General features: G+C 41.8%; 2 protein-coding genes across 3 annotated transcripts in view; both read right to left on the bottom strand.

Moving 5' to 3' along the window:
* LOC118419947 (sialin-like) overlaps window positions 1–251 on the bottom strand; it is a 25023-nt gene extending 24772 nt beyond the window's left edge. The window contains exon 1 of one of the 2 annotated variants that reach the window (XM_035826638.1): window positions 92–251. In XM_035826638.1, the coding sequence (XP_035682531.1) occupies window positions 92–235 (144 nt within the window). In that variant the 5' untranslated portion in view covers window positions 236–251. The remainder of the gene's footprint in view (window positions 1–91) is intronic. The other variant, XM_035826637.1, reaches the window with a different exon arrangement.
* Window positions 252–3828: 3577 nt separating this feature from the next.
* LOC118420050 lies at window positions 3829–19287 on the bottom strand. Its single transcript, XM_035826756.1, has 25 exons — window positions 19165–19287; window positions 18456–18565; window positions 17857–18054; window positions 17517–17600; window positions 17094–17249; window positions 16512–16599; window positions 16198–16284; window positions 15693–15820; window positions 15177–15326; window positions 14066–14198; window positions 13693–13937; window positions 13005–13151; window positions 12622–12703; window positions 10253–10359; window positions 9626–9823; window positions 8547–8630; window positions 8241–8396; window positions 7825–7912; window positions 7544–7630; window positions 6920–7047; window positions 6028–6177; window positions 5430–5562; window positions 5059–5303; window positions 4675–4815; window positions 3829–4105 (listed from the first exon to the last, which is right to left on the bottom strand). The coding sequence occupies exons 2-25, from the start codon at window positions 18549–18551 to the stop codon at window positions 4010–4012; spliced, it is 3207 nt and encodes a 1068-aa protein (XP_035682649.1). The 5' UTR covers window positions 18552–18565; window positions 19165–19287; the 3' UTR covers window positions 3829–4009.
* Between the last annotated feature and the right edge of the window lie 236 nt (window positions 19288–19523).

Below are 19523 nucleotides of genomic sequence, written 5' to 3'. Positions count from 1 at the left end.
TCATTCAATTATACTGTTCAGCAATCGCTGTACCATATAAACATGGTGAAGTGATACATACAGAAAGTTATCAGGGTCTAGTTTTACATACCAGACAACAGCTTCCTTTCTCAGAGTCCCGCTCTGACTTTGTCTCAGTTTTGCCACCAGCATCCGATGGCGTCACGTCCTTTTCTGTCGTACCCATTTTCCACAGCTCTGCCAAATACACAGTACAGTATATCACGAACGACATGTGTTCAGATAAGTCACAGTAACCAAAGAAAAGCAGGACATCATGAACGCCTCAAAATAAAATAGAAGCAAACGCGTGAACATACCGTCGACAGACTTACCTTTACATTCACAGAGTGGTAAGCTTAAGAACGTCTGTTTCTTGTAGCGATTTTGCTGTGAAAGGCTGGCAGATCAGACCTTTTATCTTGTACCAGTCACCGACTCATGTTCACCCTTCACCCTGCTTCACCCGTGCTGTTATTCCAACCTTTGGCCAACCAACATGGAGCCAGTGTGTCTAGCCATGTATGCAAATGAACAGCATTAAGTTGTTTGGCTAAACATTGTTTGCATGTTGCTAATTCAGTACACATCTTATAACATCTATTTGAACAATACAGACCGTTGTTATTTGGCAAGGTAGGACCTATCAAATACGTTTTCACATAATTGATAACCGCAGACGTGTGTGCATTGTACAGCATTAAACATACGTGGATGTTCCCCATATTGATGACGTAGCTAGCTATCCCGACATATAGTATTAGATTGGTACCGTGATGATAAATAGCAATGATGTACTGTATCACCCACAGTAGTAAATACATACTGTTTAGTAGAAATAGTCCGAAGCTTTAGAGAAATACAGCCACATGTAAGCAGAGTACAGTTGAGCCTATGGGGATTCCCATAGTTAAGGACCAGAAGGTGACTGACATCGACCCGGATAAAATTATAGTAGAGTGCATTTCCTCAGCAGGACAAACAAGTATGTTAAATTGGAGGATATAACCTACAAAATAACTTAATTTTTTTCATGTTTACGCCCTCTTTGAACTGGGGTCTTGCGTGGACATGCGGAACTGCAGCCGACTCACAAACGTAGTCAGCTTTGGTCACGCGCATTTATACACCGAATGGGCAAACATAATGATCTTAACCATACGATCTGAAAGTCGACTAAATTTACTACCATATAGCAAAGTTCATGCCCCACTGTCTTTCACACTTTTTAACCCCTACGTCAGAGTTTAAATACCGTACTCTGCGACCTTGTGATCGGTGCCGTTCTGACACGCGCAGAAGTTTAGAGTCAATATTTACTTTGACTCTGTCCAATAGCACAGCACTAGCTAGTACTAAGCTGTTTATAAATAGCGTTGCTCATTGTGACGCACAGGTTCTTGAGAGAATACGAGAGTTGCATTTGTTTGGCTTCTTGTACTTCGAAGCATGAGGTCTGTCCAACAAACTTGAGAGAAGCAGTGAGGTTTTTGATATGTGACCAAGTAATGTCTGTCACAGGTAAAAGCACTGTGCTCTACACATTAACACCCAACACACACGTAACAATTACTGACAAATTTAGCTGGACTGGGAGACTAACAACCCTTGATAGGCGGGACAGCGAGGCCCATACATTGTCTGTATCATAACGGTAGCATGGCAAAAGTTAATAGATTTACCCATGCATTTAAGTACATATGACACGTATGCCAGGTATGTCAAGTACTTAGAGGAGACAACATCATTTCCACCTTGACGACAATGTCTTTATTTCTGCGGCGCAATCGTATTCTAAATCCTAGTTCGCATTGTAACGTTAAGTATTTTGTAATAGTTCAGTGGACAACATTGACATTTATAGGTGCGTAAAATCACGAGCTAATATTTCTATACAACACAACTCGATAAGAGTATGACTACGTATGTATGTATGTCATTATCTTACAAAAATCTGAACCCTAAAATTTGAAATTGTATTCCTTGTGTGTTTAAGAAAGTAACTGAACCCATGGATAATAACCAGGATATCTTCCCACCTGTGCGGATGTATTTCCTGACCCACTGCTCGGACAGAGCAGGTAGTTATCAGTTTTATTGACGGGTGAGGAACTGTTCACCATGGCAACAATCGCTTTTGAGAATCCTCCCCTGAAGGTCATCATTTCGATGTGTCCAAAGAAAAGCAGGACGGCCAAGACATATCGAGCCGGGATTCTGTCAGCCAGCTGAAGTAACGTTACAAACAGTAAAACGTTGGTATGATCATGTGAGAGGAAAAATGCCAATCACTTGACTCAATGGGAAATCGAATTTATTATTTCAACGTTGTAGTTTCGCATACATTCCGTCGTAAATATGGTTCCACATTAAACATGGTTTCAATGTGGTTAGACACAATGGCACCAAAGTACATTATAGGCATACGTGCATACACTGACACAGAGTACACATAAATGACCCAGGCTTTTGCACTCTAAAAATTTGCAAAGGTATGGCAAAAAAAACTGAAGAGCAATATCTGGGTAGGTTCACAATGGACTGAAATTTAGAGCTGAGTTCATACCTAAGGTATGAAGGAACAGCTGTTTGCAAGCCTTCATGCAAATCGTTCCTAAAACGTCATATTGTTAATGATAAATCGTGAATGATAGACAGTGTTACGAAGTACGTTATCAGAGAGTATATTATAGACACACGTGAAAATTAAATGTTCTCTACAAACCAGACAACAGCTTCCTTTCTCAGAGTCCCGCTCTGACTTGGTCTCAGTTTTGCCACCTGCATCTGATGACGTCATGCCCTTTCCTATCGCATCGATTTTCCACAGTTCTGTCAGATACATGGTATATAACGAACGTCATGTGTTTAGAAAAAAAACATTAATAAAACGAATGAATAAAAAAATCAGAAAAGCGTGCTATATGAACGGAAACAAGGCAACACAAGCTCTGTACTATTATTGGAAGACATACCTTTACATTCACAGTCTCAGGTCGTTCAACTAACGAACTTGCGTCCCAGGCAGCACTTGTGTTCTTACAGGCTAGGCCGAGAGGTTAGACCTTTAACGTAACGTGCAGGTGTATACAAGGCACTGACTGACGAATCACGTGACGTCGTTGTGCGATCACTGCTTTGGATCAAACATTGCATGTGCGTAGAATGACTAGGCATGATATTCTCACCTTTGGACGAGTACAAGTAGATCAAGACTTCACCTCCTTTTAACTTGCGTCATACCGGCAGGGCACATACATGTAGGTTTACATATGTAACTGTTTGGCTGACTGTAACAACGGCTGTCAAACAAGCTTGATCTCAAACTCAAGTGGTAACCTTGGATTAGCAGTGAGAGGTTAGATATTGTGCCGCGGTAATATCTGTCACAGGTACAATACACTCCTCAGAAAAATATGCAACGTCGTCCTTCTAGCAAGCTGAAGATTGCTAAGGAATAATGATGATCTTTGTTTGCAATGAAAACAACACCAACTTCCAAAAACATTCACCTAAGTTCTAGCCGTACGGAGAAGCGTACTTTTTCTTTGGCCACCATAGAAGATAATTGTAATTTGTGTCCCTATTTCATTTATGGAACAACCACAAACAAGTCTAGCTGGACGGGGAGACTACAAGCCCTCACATGTACAGGAGGGACAACACTACGAGAGGCGTTGCTCAACTCATACTTAAAATATTGAAACTATTGCCTTTATAGCAATGCTTGCATGCCAAAAATTAATAAAGCTATCCGTACATTTTAGTACATATGGCACGGAGCTAAACAGGTACCATGTAACTTACGTAGAGAAGACAATATTTCTCTTTAATCTTGAGGACGATGTCTTTATTTCTGCGTCGCAGTCGTATATCATTGTTAGAATCGTAATGTTAAGTATTTTGTAATAGTGGATGGCATTGGTGTTTATAGCACATAAAATCACGAGCTAGTCCTAATTTTACCCAACACAATTCTTCGTCATTTGCAGAATCACGGTAAGACTTCTCATAATTTCGTGTTAGGCATCTCCACATCCTTCGTCGGCATCTCGGCATGTTCATTAGCGATTACAAGGTCCTTCGAGCCGGCCAGCTCGACATTCTGCATAAAAACATGTAACAACAGTTAGTCTAGCTACTTTCTCCAGTCGATTTGACATCGCGTGGCTTAATCGGCAGTGGGGTGGGCTCAAGCGCAAGAGGTCCCGAGTTCGAAACCTGGCATGTCACCGATCTTGTACCCTTGGAAAAGACTTTCTTCTTTCCTCACTTCACACAGGTTGAAATGAGTACCTAGCTTCTGCTAGGGACATCCCTCGGATAGGAAGTAAAATGGAGGTCCCGTAAAAACGGAGATCTCGGATAGGACGTAAAATGGAGAGTTAAAGAACCCACCACACCTTTCGAAAAAGGTATTAGGGGCATGCCTGCTATAGCATCGTTCGGAAGACTGAAGATACCGATCGAAGCCGATCTAAATTATCTGGGGTAGAAAATGTTTATTTGTAACCAAATATAAATCTCCTCTATCTGTTGATGAACTAATCCAAGAACTCCTCTAGCTAAACAGCATGATTGTTCGGGTCGAATCACGTCTCGTCATCACAAGATGACTTCAATGATATTTTCTGTAGTTGTAAAAATCATCATAAGGAAGCCTTCGTTACTGACCTTATCAAAAGAGTCTTTGTCGCCCTTTCCCCGAGACCAAGGCTGGACTTCAGTGCGCATGAACACCGCGGTGAAAATCCCTCCCACACCCTGAATAGCCGCTCCTATGTAGAAGATTGTGGACCAGGCAGCAGGGGTTGGCTGGAAAAGTCAAGGACAAGTATTATGCATCATTTCTTATACAGCTGCTCATGCCATTGACTCAGGTAGATATCCCAATAGAGCTTTAGAACATTATGTCACAAACGCCTGGACAAAGGTGATTGCTAAATATGTAGGATCCACTCTAGTCGACGGATGGTTGTTTGAAATGGCAATTGCAGTTTAAAAGCACCGTCCGCAACGATGACGGTGAACTAGCGATACTAACAAACGTGTACTAACATAATTATCTGTGATCAATCCGACCAACAGTGGGGCGAAGATGCCAGACAGCGTTCCTCCCATGTTGGCCAGAGCGAAGGTCACTCCGCTGAACCTGGGCGCGAACTCAACATGGACGGCACGGAATCCCGCCACCATCAGGCCGTTGAAACCCTGTGTAAGACACAGCAGGGAGACAGCGGCGGCCGGGTTACATCCAGTCAGGTTCGCCAGGATCAATCCGCAGATCGCCATGCCAGTAAACCCTGTGTTGAGGGAGCCATCAACAATAAACAACATTAGGTCTATGCCGTATAAACCAAGTGTGCTCATATGTGATATTGGTAGACTGAAGTTTTTGAAACTTGACCTTGAGTTGCCGCAGATCTTACCTGTGATAACGAATCCCCTTCTTATCCACACCTTGGGAATTTTCCCGCCTTGAATCAAGCGGTCAGCTGCAGCACTTGACGCCATCATGGTCACCATGGAAAGGGCGAAAGGAAGAGCAGACAGCAAGCCGTTCTGGAGAAGAGTAAGCAGGTGTTATGGGTCTGGTAGAATTGCAAGACCTAGACTAAACCATGTCAATCTTTGAACAGTAAGTAGAATGAAGACATAAGGCTATGTTCTCCGTATCTCATTTCGTGACTTTATGATTTTTGTCATATTCATTGAATAATCATCTGGTCGGTAGATGGTCTCAGGGAAGAAATTTCTTTTCTTTTCTTTTCTTTAGACATTTCTTACCTGCCAACACGACAGCTACTCTCACTGATATCTTTGGCCGGACCCTCCAATACATACATACTGTGTGCCGTAAGTGTTTTCTGCCGTCATGTTGTTTGCAATCAAATGACCAAACGGAAGTACGTCAGCAGGGTACGAACACATTTGTCTGATATTTGTAATTTTGACTGAGCAGCTATGGTTTAAAATTAAACCGACACAGAAAGGGTAATTTAGAAAAGTAACTGGAAACGAACTTACGGTTTGGATGTTGAATCCCAACACATTCTGCATGTAGTTCGGCAGTTGGGTGGACAGAAAGAAGACTCCCCAGTTCGAACTGAACTGTCCAATGACGAGTGCCCAAACTGGAGGCGATGTGAGAATTTTCAGCCAAGGAACTTTTGGTTTCTGTTGGACAAAAATTTGTGATCTGTACTGTATATATTGTGTAGTGAATGCCTTAATTAGACCTGGCAGACCAATCAAAACCATTAACAACATTAAATTTATAGCTATATATGGTCAGATGAATACTTATTGAGGTATGCTATCACATTATGTTACCAGTAGACACATTTTTCTTCTTTCTAGTGGCTTAATGCCATAATGGGATACATTTTTTACAAGTAAACAAAAATTAATTCCTCTTACTATTGAATTAATGTGATAGAGGGGAGCTATCAAATTTTCACTTGTAGGCACAGATTTGTTCCTCTTACTCCTCCTGCGATATCACCCCTCTATCACATTAATTCATTTAATTACAAAGAGGAATTAATTTATCACATTAATTCACCAGTGAGAGGAATAAATTTGCGTTTACGAGTAAAAAACGTGAAATAATCCCTCTATCACATTAATTCACTAGTCATAGGAATAAATTGATGTCTAACAGTGAAAAATGTGAACACCCCTTTATCACACCAATTCACTAGATTAAGTATAAAAAATACATGGGGTCTAAATGAACTGGTGAAATAATGTGATACCATTGTGACAGCCATTACCACGTGTAAAATTGACTTAACCGATGGTTTTCGACTGAAAATGTTTTGAATGAAATAATGCGATAAATAGGCCGCACTCTACACGTAATTAAGTAGACTGCACTTAATTAGACAGACTGCATGTGAATGAAATAAATTCATACCTGTCGTCTATTTGTCCCAATACCCTCTTCTATGTACTTCTGTTCTTCCTCCAGGATCCGTGGATGTTTCGCAGGTGAGTCGTAAGCCAGAAGAATCCATGCCACCAGCCAGGCTGCTACGAAAGCTCCTATAAACAAACAAAAACGTAGAATTCCACAGGGGCATTGGTGAGCTAACAGCCACTATTCCAGAGAAAGCCTCTATTGGGCTAAAAACGTTATTTGAAACCAATGTCTGTCCACCAATATATAGCTACATGTACATGATATTCTCGACTCAAAGGGGCTCAATGGTTTGGCAATGGCCTACCGGTAAGACCTAATCACATACACAGAATCATTATGTTTCACTTCACAGAAACTCGCCATGATTACTGGTAAAGTAGAATATTAATTACAGTATCTAGGAAGTGGCAGGATAGAGCTGTAGAGGATGGCCATCATATCTAAGAATGTGTTTCAGTAACAATAAACAGAGTAGTTGTTTGTTAGGATAGACCCTGTGAAGATTAACATTGTGTATTTATTTGCAAATGTTACCCGTCTAGTTTAAACATATTTCATGACTTTGTTTAGGCGACAAGAAATTCTTCCTTACGGAGAAAGTTACATTTTAACACTCACCAGGAATATAGAAGATATACTCCCAGCCCAACTCGACAGCTAGGAAGGACGCCAGTGGATAGTTGATGATGCTACCAAGGGGTAACCCTACAGTGATGTGAAGAAAATAGACCACATTAATAGAAAGGATAGCGCAGAGATTTAAACCAACTATAAATTACATATGGATGACTAAACGCAAGCTGATGTATCCTTTTACTTACATACTGTTCAGGCTGGTCCTAACACCATTCGTCGGAATATACAAAATTGTTGCCCAATAGAGGAACAAAATACTCTACCTATGTAGCAAATTGCCAGAAGTCTTGTCCTTTCGGTAGGAGGAGCCCATCGACCCCAGATTCCGTACAGGGAGGGGAACTTAACTCCCTGGAGTAGAAGAGTGTTGAGGTATGGTTATTATATATAGTAACTTTGGTGAAAAAATTATTGAATGATGGAAGGTTGTTGTGCATACTATGTGCTAAGTATATGAATATGAGAATAAGAAGTATAACGGTTCTTCTCACTATCATTTTCTTGAAAACGTCCATTCACGCACATCTGGAATTGATACATACGAAAAAGTTCAATTTAGCTGGATTAGCATAAGCTGGCCAATGATTCTGTATTTTCGTCTTTTACAAACATTATATCATCTTGACAAAAGCATTGTCTAAATTAAAAAAAGGTTAGGATGTAGATGTGTGCAACTTACCGCCACCAACCCCATGAAGAATCTGACCGCAAAGATGGCCCAGGGACTCGTCCGTGAGGCTACGGGACTAAGGACGTTCAGGACTGCTCCAACCAAAGTGCTCGTCCCGTACACAATCTTTCCGCCAAACTTCCGCTCCAACACACCACCTACAACCTACGATACAAACCAAGGGCCAAAAGAATCCATTATTGGTAAGCCAGGCTGGTACGGAATACACGATGTAACGTTTTATCCCCAAACATAGTTTCAGAAAAATAGTTGCATGTATCAGTCACTGAGTCTCTCTCTCTCTCTCTCTCTCACCTGTGTGAAGATGTAGCCATAAAAGAAGGCGCCAAGTATGACTCCCTTCAGGCTCTCACTCCAGTCCAGTTCCCCTTGATCGTTCTGCACATACAACAGTAGAATGTATCACATTACGTCGACAATAGTGTTCCCATGAGACATACGTATACAGCCAAAGATATCGCTTGATATCTAACAGCACATCATTAGATATCATACTACCCAAGTTTGTGATTGTCCCAAAAGCTTCTTTTTATCCCCATGAAAAATGGAGATATAGTTGTGTGTGTGTGTTTGTGTGTGTGTGTGTTTCCGGATATTTGTGGTCAGCATAACTCAAGAACCTCTGGATGGATTACGGTGATATTTGGTATGTAAGTAGGTGTTAGGAAGACAAAGGTCAAGGTCAATTTTGGGCCCCCTGGTATGTGACCTTGGCACTGCAGCAAAAATTCGTTTTTATATCTTTTGAACTGCATGAGCTGTGATCTTGATTTTTTTGGTGGCAGATAGCTAATGACGTAAGAAATAGGTGGTGTATGTATGGGTCCCCTAGCAGGTTGCTCTGGAACTGCAGGGGCATTTTTTTCAAAATCTTGTTGGGAGGATAACTGAACAAGGGAGGACAAATTTAGATGATATTTGGTATTTAGGTAGTTTTGACAGAGATGTACATCTTAAAGTGCAAATTATGTAAATTGCCACTTAATTTGCATAATTAATGAGGGAAATCAATATTTGTAGTGTTTTCCATTATAGGACTCAAATACCTGTAATATATTAGTCTGTTGCTAGTGGAACATTAGCGGATAACAATTATGCAAATTTGACCCTAATTTGCATAATTAATATAAAAGTGCTATGATTATTCACAATGGTATATTATTGGACAATCAACATTGGGACCAGCATTTATGTACCGGCAAGTTATTTAAACGTGTACATGACCAGTCATAGATTATGTAAATGTGGAAGTAATTTGCATAATCGGACAATTTCATGGAGATATGAGGTCTACGAACTCTTGTTTTACTGTGTGTTGAAGAATGTACTAGAAATTACACTAAGTACACTGTACCGATGGAATAGGTTCCCACCTGAGCGGATGTATTTCCTGACCCACTGCTCGGACAGAGCTGGTACGTGTCAGATTGATTGGCAGGTGTCACTCTTGATGAACTGTTCACCATGACCACAACAGCTAAAGCGAATCCGCCCCTGGAGATCATCATTGAGATGTGGCCAACGAAAAACAAGGCTGCCAAGACGTACCGAGCCGGGATTTTGTCGGCCAGCTGAAACACAAACATAAAAAACGTTGGTAGGATCATGTGAGAGGAAAGTGGTAATCACTGCACTGCAATGTATACATTCTTGCACTTGTGTATTTGTTCCCATTGTTCCTCCAATAATTGCTGATGACACGAATAGAACCTTTAGTTTGTGGTTGGTTTCGGTAGCATATTTATGTGATACTTGATAGTTTCCTAATGTATCTTATTGAATTTTGCCTACAAACAGCAGGTACATACGTTGACACGAGACTGGAAGACTGTGTGATTCTGCACCATACCAAAAGATTTGAGTAGCTCTTGGATGGAGTTGCATTTTTCTTTTAATAGATCTATTTGTAAAGATATTCCATTCAAATTATACTGTTCAGCAAGCTTCGGACCATATAAGCATGGCGTAGTGATAAATACAAAAAGTTGTGCTCTGCATACCAGACAACAGCTTCCTTTCTTAGAGTCCCGCTCTGACTTTGTCACGGATTTGCCACCAGCATCCGATGACGGCAAGTCCTTTCCCGTCGTACCCATTTTCCACAGTTCTGCCAAATACACGGTGTATCACGAACGTCATATTCTCAGAAAAATTACAGTAACCAAATTAAGAAAATCAGGACAGTGTGAACGTCTCAAAAACCAACGGAAGCAAACATGTGAACAGACTGTCAACAGACTTACCTTTACATTCACAGAGCAATCAGCTAAAGAACGCGTGTTTCTTGCAACAATGTTGCTGTGAATGCTTGGCATATCAGAACTTTTATCTTGTACCAGTCACCGACTCATGTTCACCCTTCACCCGACTTCACCCGTGCTAATATTCCAACCTTTGGCCAACCAATACGGAGCCATTGTGTCTAGCCATGTATGCAAATGAACTGCATCAAGTTGTTTGTCTAAACATTTTTTGCACGTTGCAAATGTAGTACACGTCTTATAACCTTTGAACAACAGAGATAATTGGTATTTGACGAGGTAGTATACAAATACGTTTTCACCCTTGGCCACATCAGACGTGTATGTACTCTACAGCATTGAGATAGCCAGGGACTACCTGTCCCCATTGCACCCCGAAATATTTTTTTCGCTCACAGGAGGACATTGCAGCCTGGTATTCAACATCTAGGTCTATAACTTGATCGGTTAAAGAAGCAAAAAAAAGCATAACAGGTGTCTATTCACAAGGGAAAAATTGCAAGACGCTTGATTTTGTACATCACAGGGCGTTCCGCCGTTGCTACCTAAGATTGACCTGAAATTTACGGCGTGTGCTGTCGTAGGTACATCGTGCTATGTATGAGACCTTAGCTTAAAATCAGTACAGCATGAACATTTTTAAAAAAACGCCTGGAAGCAAACAAATGAACGTACAATTGACAGACTGACCTTTAACATCCACAGTCTCAGAGCGCTCAGAACGTGTGTCCCTTGTAGCAATGTCGCTGTGAAAGTTTGGAAGATCAGAACTTTATCATGTACCAGTCACCGACTGATGCTCTGTTGAGCGTATTGTGCCATCATTCCAAACTTTGTACTACATGCACGTAGCCAGTGCGTCTAGTCATGTTTTACCTGGTGCAACAGGACTGCATTTGCTTGGCTAAACATTGTCAACAAGTTGGTGGTTTTGAAAACATTACCCCTTAACTAAATAAAAGCACAATTTGTAACCTTTGAACAAGAGAGACTGTCGGTATTTGACAAGGTACGATTTATCAAATATGTCTTCGCTCACATTGACATAATTGACAACCGCAGACGTACATGGGTCGTACAGCGTTGGTGGGTTTTCCTCCAGGCCATGTTAATTTGATTATATGGATGACATCATCTGGGAACCCCAAAACTGATGTGGCGTGCGAGTAGACAAAAAAATTAGATTTTTACCAAAAAAAGTTGTTAATTCATTATGAAATCTGAATAAGTGGCCAGGAAGGTTGAACAATGGCAAACTCACAGGATATTGTTTATAGATTTTTCATAAGACGTCAGTAATTGGTCAAACGTACTAGGAGGCTTATCTCACCCACCATCTCTATTTAGTGATGGTTGGAGTGCCCTGATGTATATAGCCTTCTTTATACCTCTCACAAAAAAGTCCTGTTCAGTATTCTTTGTCCACCACAAAGCACCATAGACATGTGCCCCTGTTTAATTCATGGAGCAATCACGAAAAGTTTAGTGAGAAGGGGAAACTGAATACCCTCCATGGGTAGGGCAGCACTCGGAAAGAGACAATTTAACTGTACCTTGCATATCAATACTAGCACGATAAATATAGAATACAGCACGGTGTATTCCGTATCACCCGAGGTACCAGCCCGACCACGGGAAGGATCGCCCGAAGGCCGGAGGGCGATCCGACCCGCGGGAGGGCTGGGACCGAGGACTCGAAGGAAGCCTGTGTGATGCAATTTTCGAACTTGTGTGATACGGAAGTTATTACACGGTCCGGAACATCCGTATCGAACGTTTTTGTGTCACAGGTATGACATAAAAGTTGATACAGCCAGTCCCGTGCATTTTAGTACGTATGACTCCTATCTAAACAGGTATGCCATGAAACCTGCGTAGAGAAAACAACATTATTTTCTTGACGACAATGTCTTTATTTCTGCGGCGCAATCGTACTCTAAATCCTAGTTCGCATTGTAACGTTAAGCATTTTTTTAAAGTTCAGCGGACAACATTGGCAGTTATATGTGCGTAAAATCACGAGATAAGATTTTATCCAACACAACTTCGTGACTTGATTGAACCACTGTAGGCAGAATCAAGCCTTATGACTACTCATAATTTCGTGCTCGGCATCTCCACATCCATCGTCGGCACCTCAGCATGTTCATTCGCGATGACCAGGTCCTTCGAGCCGGCCAGCTTGACATTCTGAAAAAACAAAAACAAGTGAGGACAGTTAGTCTAGCTACGCTATTAAGTCGTCATCGGGCCACTCGTAAGAGTTAAGATGCCCATATGAAGCCTATCTGGGTAGAAAAGTTTAATTTGGAACTAAATCTAAACCTAGTTCACTCTCCCTGGATGATGAGCTAACTCAATAACTCCGCTAGTTGAACAGTATGTATGTTTTGGTCGAAGTTTTGCGTAATTAATAATGACAAAATGACTGTAATAAGAAGGTAAATATTGTTTTCCTTTAGTTGTAACTACAGAAGACTTCGGTACAAACCTTATCCTCGATGTTAAGTTCTACGTCCCCCTCAACTCGGGCCCAAGGCTGGACGTCAGTGCGCATGAACACCGCGGTGACAATCCCTCCCACACCCTGAAGAGCCGATCCGACGTAGAAGATTGTGGACCAGGCAGTAGGTGTTGGCTAAAAGAGTCCACAAGTACATCAAAGCTTACATGAAATGAGATTGAAGATATGTTATTTTGCTTACGATTCTAGATGTTCATTCTTTGTGATTAGAATGAGACATTTCTCATGCGACAATTCAGCCGGGAAGTTATGTTAAAATGTCGTCAAAAAGTGCGACTTGGGCATCCGCCAGCGAATGCAAATGAGATGCAAATGAGATGACGTCACAATGATTACTTGCTTTCAATTTCTTCTCGCGTCCACTGTAAGCATGGCTCTTGTGCTACACCCCACGTTAGACCTAAACCTGGCGTAAGACGCGCGCGCATGTGTGTACATGTGTGTCTGTGTGTGTGTGTGTGCGTGTCTGTGTGTGTGTGTGTGCGTGTCTGTGTGTGTGTGTGTCTGTATCTGTGTGTGTGTGTGTGTGTGTGTGTGTGTGTGTGTATGCGCGCGCGCGCGTGTGTGTGCGTTTGTGTGTATGTTTGTGTGTGTGTGTGTGTGTGCGTTTGTAAGCTTTTGTAAATGCCCATTTATCAAACTTGATCGTACTAACATAATTATCTGTGAGAAATCCGACCAGCAGAGGGGCGAAGATGCCAGACAGCGTTCCTGCCATGTTGGCCAGTCCGTAGGTCACACCGCTGAACCTGGGCGCGAACTCAACATGGACGGCGCGAACACCAGCCACTGTCAGCCCGTTGAAACCCTGGGTAAGACACAGCAGGGAGACAGCAGCGACCGGGTCACATCCACTCAGGTTCGCCAGGATCACTCCGCAGATAACCATACCAGCAAACCCTGTGTTGAGGGAGCCATCAATGACATCAAAGAACATTCGTCTACATCGTACAGGCCTAGTATCCTCATATGACATGTTGGTAAACTGCAGTTTTAGAAACTTGCTATTGGGATGCCGTAAATCTTACCTATGATGACGAATCCCCTTCTTATCCACACCTTGGGGATTTTCCCGCCTTGAATCAAGCGGTCAGCTGCTGCACCTGACGCCATCGTGGAGACCATGTTAAGGGCGAAAGGAAGAGCAGACAGCAAGCCGTTCTGGAGAATTCAAGCCAAAGTACAAATGTAAACCATGTCAATCCTTCAACAGAAAGTAGACCATTCGAGAATGAATTAAGACGCATGCTTTGCTAGTATGTCAGGCACTGACTGTGTTTTGCCTTTCCTGGCGTTGAATTTTGTCTTATTCTGTAAATAGCTTTATCAGGTAGGTAAGTCTTTTGGAAGAAGACAGTGTTGACACAACCGGCAAATGTTTCTCAACTGTCAAATCGGCAGCGTCTATATACTGGTATGCTGCCTTCGAATTCGTCAGGGTCATCTATTACACACTGCGTGCCGTAAGGTACCTCCCTCTGCTTGGACAAAAATGACCTAATGGGGGTACTTCTGCACGGTACAAACAAATTGCCTAATATTTGTCGTATCGACTTAGCAGCTTTGTTTGGTCCAAAGGTTAATCCTTGGGGAACCCATATCCTCAATGTGGTATCTCGCTGTACTTTGGGAACTTGTGCGGGACTGCGGGGTTCGTTCACTGCGGCACTAGTGTGTTATTTTCGCCGACTATTTTAAATAATTTATGATATTCAAGCATGCGTAATACGTAAAAGTATGACGTAGAAGACAATAAAATATACAAAACGTAAGAAAATTCGTTCTTTATATCTGAAATTCGTTGGGTAATCTTTCGAGCACCGCAGTGCCGCACCGGTGCCCCAAGTGCTGTGAGATACCACGTTAACTATTTAGAGGCCCACATATAAACTGACACAACAGAAGTAATCACGTAACTTAAGTAGTTGGGAACATCACTGCGTAACGTTCTGACGTGGAATTACCGCGAATGGGCTACATTTTCCCTTCTCGTGAGCTGAGCAAGTTGTGCTAATCCTCGTTTCAGATACCCCCACATATAGCTCATTTACATCCAAATAACCTGGCCGGGATTCTACAGACAAACTGACACAGCAAAGGCAATGATTAACCTAAACAATTGAGAACATCACAACGTACCGTTCTGATGTTGAAGCCCAACACATTCTTCATGTAGTTCGGCAGTTGGGTGGCCAGAAAGAAGACCCCCCAGTTCGAACTGAACTGACCAATGACGAGTGCCCAAACTGGAGGCGATGTGAGTATTTTCAGCCAAGGAACTGTCGGTTTCTGTTGATGAAAAGAAAATTTTATGACGTTTCGTTTCTTACTAATAGAACAGTTTTCTGTTCTTTAAATATTGCTAACGTATATCTACTTTAACAAATCTACGTTGTGTACAAAGTGTTGGTTTCTGTTAGACATACAGTTACATAAGACATAAGAAATACAGTTCTGACCTTCAGTTTCTTATTCATCATATATGATAATGTTCCATGCCCGAATCTGCACACTGTATGTACATCTGTATGGTGTAGTAGATAACAAGTACCCTTTTTAGACTCCTTTTTAGACCAGACCAATTAAAAGAATTGACAACATCAGGAGTTACACGTAATTAGACAGGCGGCATGTGATGAAAAAATGATTTCATACCTGTCGTCCCTTTGTCCCGATACCCTCTTCGATGTACTTCTGTTCTTTCTCCAGGATCCGTGGATGTTTCGCAGGTGAGTCGTAAGCCAGGAGAAGCCATGCCACCAGCCAGGCTGCTACGAAAGCACCTATAAACAAAAAGCTGCAGAGATCAAATGAAGCATTTTAAACAATTAAAATATGTTGGTTAAGCAACCGATTAACTACTACTCACAGTTCCAGAAAAAAACTCTCCCGCTAAGTCCTAGGATGAAAACGTACATCCTTAATTGTGTCTGAAACAAAGTTCTGTCCACCAATGTCTACGTCTTGACTATATGTTATTCTGGAACAAATATACAAGACAGTGCAGTACAGGAAGACACCGCAAGGGGCCCAAAGGTTCGCCACTGGTACATAAGACATACTTACATGCACAGAACCATTTGAATTTAAGCTTGATTTTGTTTCCGCGAAAACACAACCTTATTTACGGATGAAATTACATTCCAACACTTGTTCTCACCAGGAATATAGAAGATATACTCCCAGCCCAACTCGTCAGCTAGGAAGGACGCCAGTGGGTAGTTGATGATGTTACCAAGAGGTATCCCTACATTGATGTGACGAAAATAGACAACATTAACAGAAAAGATAGCGCAGAGATTTAAACCGACCATAAATGGCTGAAAGTGATCTCATGTACTCTTTCACTTTCATGCTGTCCAGGCTGTTCCCAACATCATTCACAAATATACGATAGTGTGTTCCAGCCGTCATCTTCATCATCATCGACATGCATTATCAATAGAGGACCAAAATCTACAACTAAGTTATTACCTAAGTAGCAAATTGCCAGAAGTGTTGTCCTGTCGGTAGGAGGAGCCCATCGGCCCCAGATTCCGAACAAAGTGGGGAACAGAACTCCCTGGAGTAAAAGAGCATTGAGGTGTGGTTAGTAACGTTGAAGCCTGACTGAATCGCGCTCCTAGCGGTCGACTTGATAATTACCGCCCCTCTCGGGAAAGGGGTCATGAACCCCAGTCAGCTGGCGAGAGATTGTGTAAACGCAGGCTTGTAACGTCGGTGGTAAAATCAACTAGTGCTCAAGAGGCTAAGATGGAAGGTAGTATTGTATGCTAGCCACGACGTTTCCTCCACATCAATTTCAATAAAAATATATCACAATATCACGATTATTTTCATGAAAGCGTCCTTGCTTTATCTAAATTGGGTCAAACTACTTTTAGTGTTGATAAAGACCACATACACTGTTGATACAAACTATGTATAACATAGCTAATGTTTAGCTGGCTTATCATCAGCTGACCACTGTTTCTGCATATTCTCCTTTGTACACACATTGGTTTCTGCCAAAGGGTTTGTCTATAATGTTAATAAGGACGGGGTCACGATACTTACCGACACCAGTCCCATGCAGAATCTGACCGCAAACATCGCCCAAGGACTAGTTCGTGAGGCTACGGGACTGAGAACGTTCAGGACCGCTAAAAACAACATGCCCGTCCCGTACACAATCTTGCCGCCCAACCTCTGTTCCAACAGGCCACCTGCCACCTACGGTTAAGGAGACATAAAGTACGCTCTCCAAACAAAGTAACAAAAGTAACAGTAACAAGTAACAGAAGAATCTAGACTTGGAATAAATGGTTCATGGAATAAATGATTCATACGCCAAAACGTTACTCAAGCAACTGGATATGATTTTGATGTAAGGTTTTGTTGCTTGAGTAACTGCTTTTTGGATGTCTAACCTTTTTGATTCATACACCCCGAAAACAATTACTGAGAAAAGTAGTTCTTGTATTAGTATCAATCGCTCACCTGTGTGAATATATAGCCGTAAAAGTAGGCACCAAGAAGAACTCCCTTTATGCTTTCACTCCAGTCCAGTTCCCCTTGATCGTTCTGCACATGCAACAGTAGAAATATATGACAACAGTACGTACAGTACTTAACACATACAGTCAAAGATATCACTTGGTGATCTAACAGCACATGCTCATCAGCTATACTACTATCTGCTAATAAACAATATGTCTCTTGTCCTGTGTCTATGATCATCTTTTCTGGATCATCACGTATAAAAGTATGTTTCCATTCTGTTGAAAAATGTGATAAAAAATCAGACTAAGCAGTCATCATCCCTGGAATATGTTCCCACCTGAGCGGACGCATTTCCTGACCCGCTGCTCTGACAGAGCTGGTAGGTGACATTTTGATTGGCAGGTGTCACTTTTGATGAACTGTTCACCATGACAACAACGGCTACAGAGAATCCGTTCCTGGTTACCATCAGGCAGATGTGTCCAATGAAAAACAGGACTGACAAGATGTACCGAGCCGGGAATTTGTCGGCCAGCTGAAACACAAACAGTAAAATACTTTGGTTGGATCATGGCGTGATAATGTGGGAGGAAAGTTGTAAATCAGTTGGACCACGACGAATATATTCTTGCAATTTTTATTGTGTGGTTAGACCAATGACACAAACATTGTAATACTGCACCTTATTTGACATGAATTTGTTCCAAAAAGCAAGGTATACATAACGTTACATACAATGACACACGACGGCAAGTGTTATTTTATGCCAACAGATTTCAGAGTACTGGAGTTTTTTTTTCTGTCTACCTCACGGTAAAGAAATTATACAAATCCCTTTTCTGAGACTTAATCTAGCAGTAGAATGTTTAAAAACTTTGTACTCATAATGCAACACCTGGGAAGCTTCATATGTAGAAACTAAGAAGTTAAACATACCAGACAACAGCTTCCTTTCTCAGATAGCCGCTTTGACTTTGTCTCAGTTTTGCCACCGGCATCTGATGACGTCATGTCCTTGCCTGTCGCATCCATTTTCGTCCACAGTTCTACCAAATACACGGTTAAAGTTTAACGTTATCATGTTCGTAATATAATCAGAAAAATCAAGTAACTAAGGGCGTGGTCACGTACGTCATACGATTATCGTCCTTTCTAACTTTTGCCATTTTTAGGGCGCGGTCACATGTAGGTCATCCGATCGTCGTACGATTTTGATAATAGGACCACCCACAAGGATCCAAAAGAGCCAACCCCCGATAAGAGATCTAAAGACAATGCTTGGTGTTCAAGACAGCTGAACATTGTAGGACACATACATGGCTGTCAATGTGGGTCGACCGTGCCTTTAGGACAGCCATGTATGCGTCCTGCAAAGGTCCACTGTCTTGAACACCAAGGATTGTCTTAGATCCCTTATCGGGGGTTGGTTTCGTCACAGCCTGCTTAAAAATCATATGGCACCAAAAATTGTATGATCATCGCAAGGCCTATGTGATAGCACCCTATTAAGGCCCCTATCACGTACGTCCGTACGTACATTGTACGATTTACGGCGATAAGGATTTTAGCACTCTAAATCAAAGTCTCTTTGCGTGCACTTGTCCAAAACACCAAGAAGAAAACAACATACAGTTGGTGGACTTACGTTTACTTCCACGGTCTCAGAGCGCTCAGCGAAAGAACGTGTCTCCTTTGTAGCAATGTTGCTGTGAAAGCTTGTTAGATTCCAACCTTTGGACACAAATGGAGTCAGTGCGTGGAGCCAGCCCTGTTATTTGGTGCAAAGGGACAGCATTTGTTCGGCCAACCTTATCAAGACGTTGGCAGCTCTGAATCCATTATATAAAAGAGTACACATCTTGTAACCTTTGAACAAGAGAGATTACATGTATGTATAGGCACAATCTATCAAATATGTTTTCGCTGACATCGACATAATTGACAACCTCAGACGTACACGTGTCACACAGCATCCTCTGGGAACCCCGAAACTGATGCGAGCGT

The sequence above is a fragment of the Branchiostoma floridae genome, chromosome 7, assembly GCF_000003815.2.
Source record: "Branchiostoma floridae strain S238N-H82 chromosome 7, Bfl_VNyyK, whole genome shotgun sequence".
Classification (NCBI taxonomy): domain Eukaryota; kingdom Metazoa; phylum Chordata; class Leptocardii; order Amphioxiformes; family Branchiostomatidae; genus Branchiostoma; species Branchiostoma floridae.
This window is presented reverse-complemented; position numbering and strand designations above follow the sequence as displayed.

Coding starts and splice junctions, on each gene's coding strand:
- LOC118420050 (XM_035826756.1), bottom strand. CDS start 18,551: ATGGATGCGACAGGCAAGGACATGACGTCATCAGATGCCGGTGGCAAA. Junction 16,285..16,511: donor TCTGGCAATTTGCTACTTAG/GTAATAACTTAG, acceptor ACATCAATGTAG/GGATACCTCTTGGTAACATC. Junction 8,397..8,546: donor ATGGCTACATCTTCACACAG/GTGAGAGAGAGA, acceptor TTTGTATCGTAG/GTTGTAGGTGGTGTGTTGGA.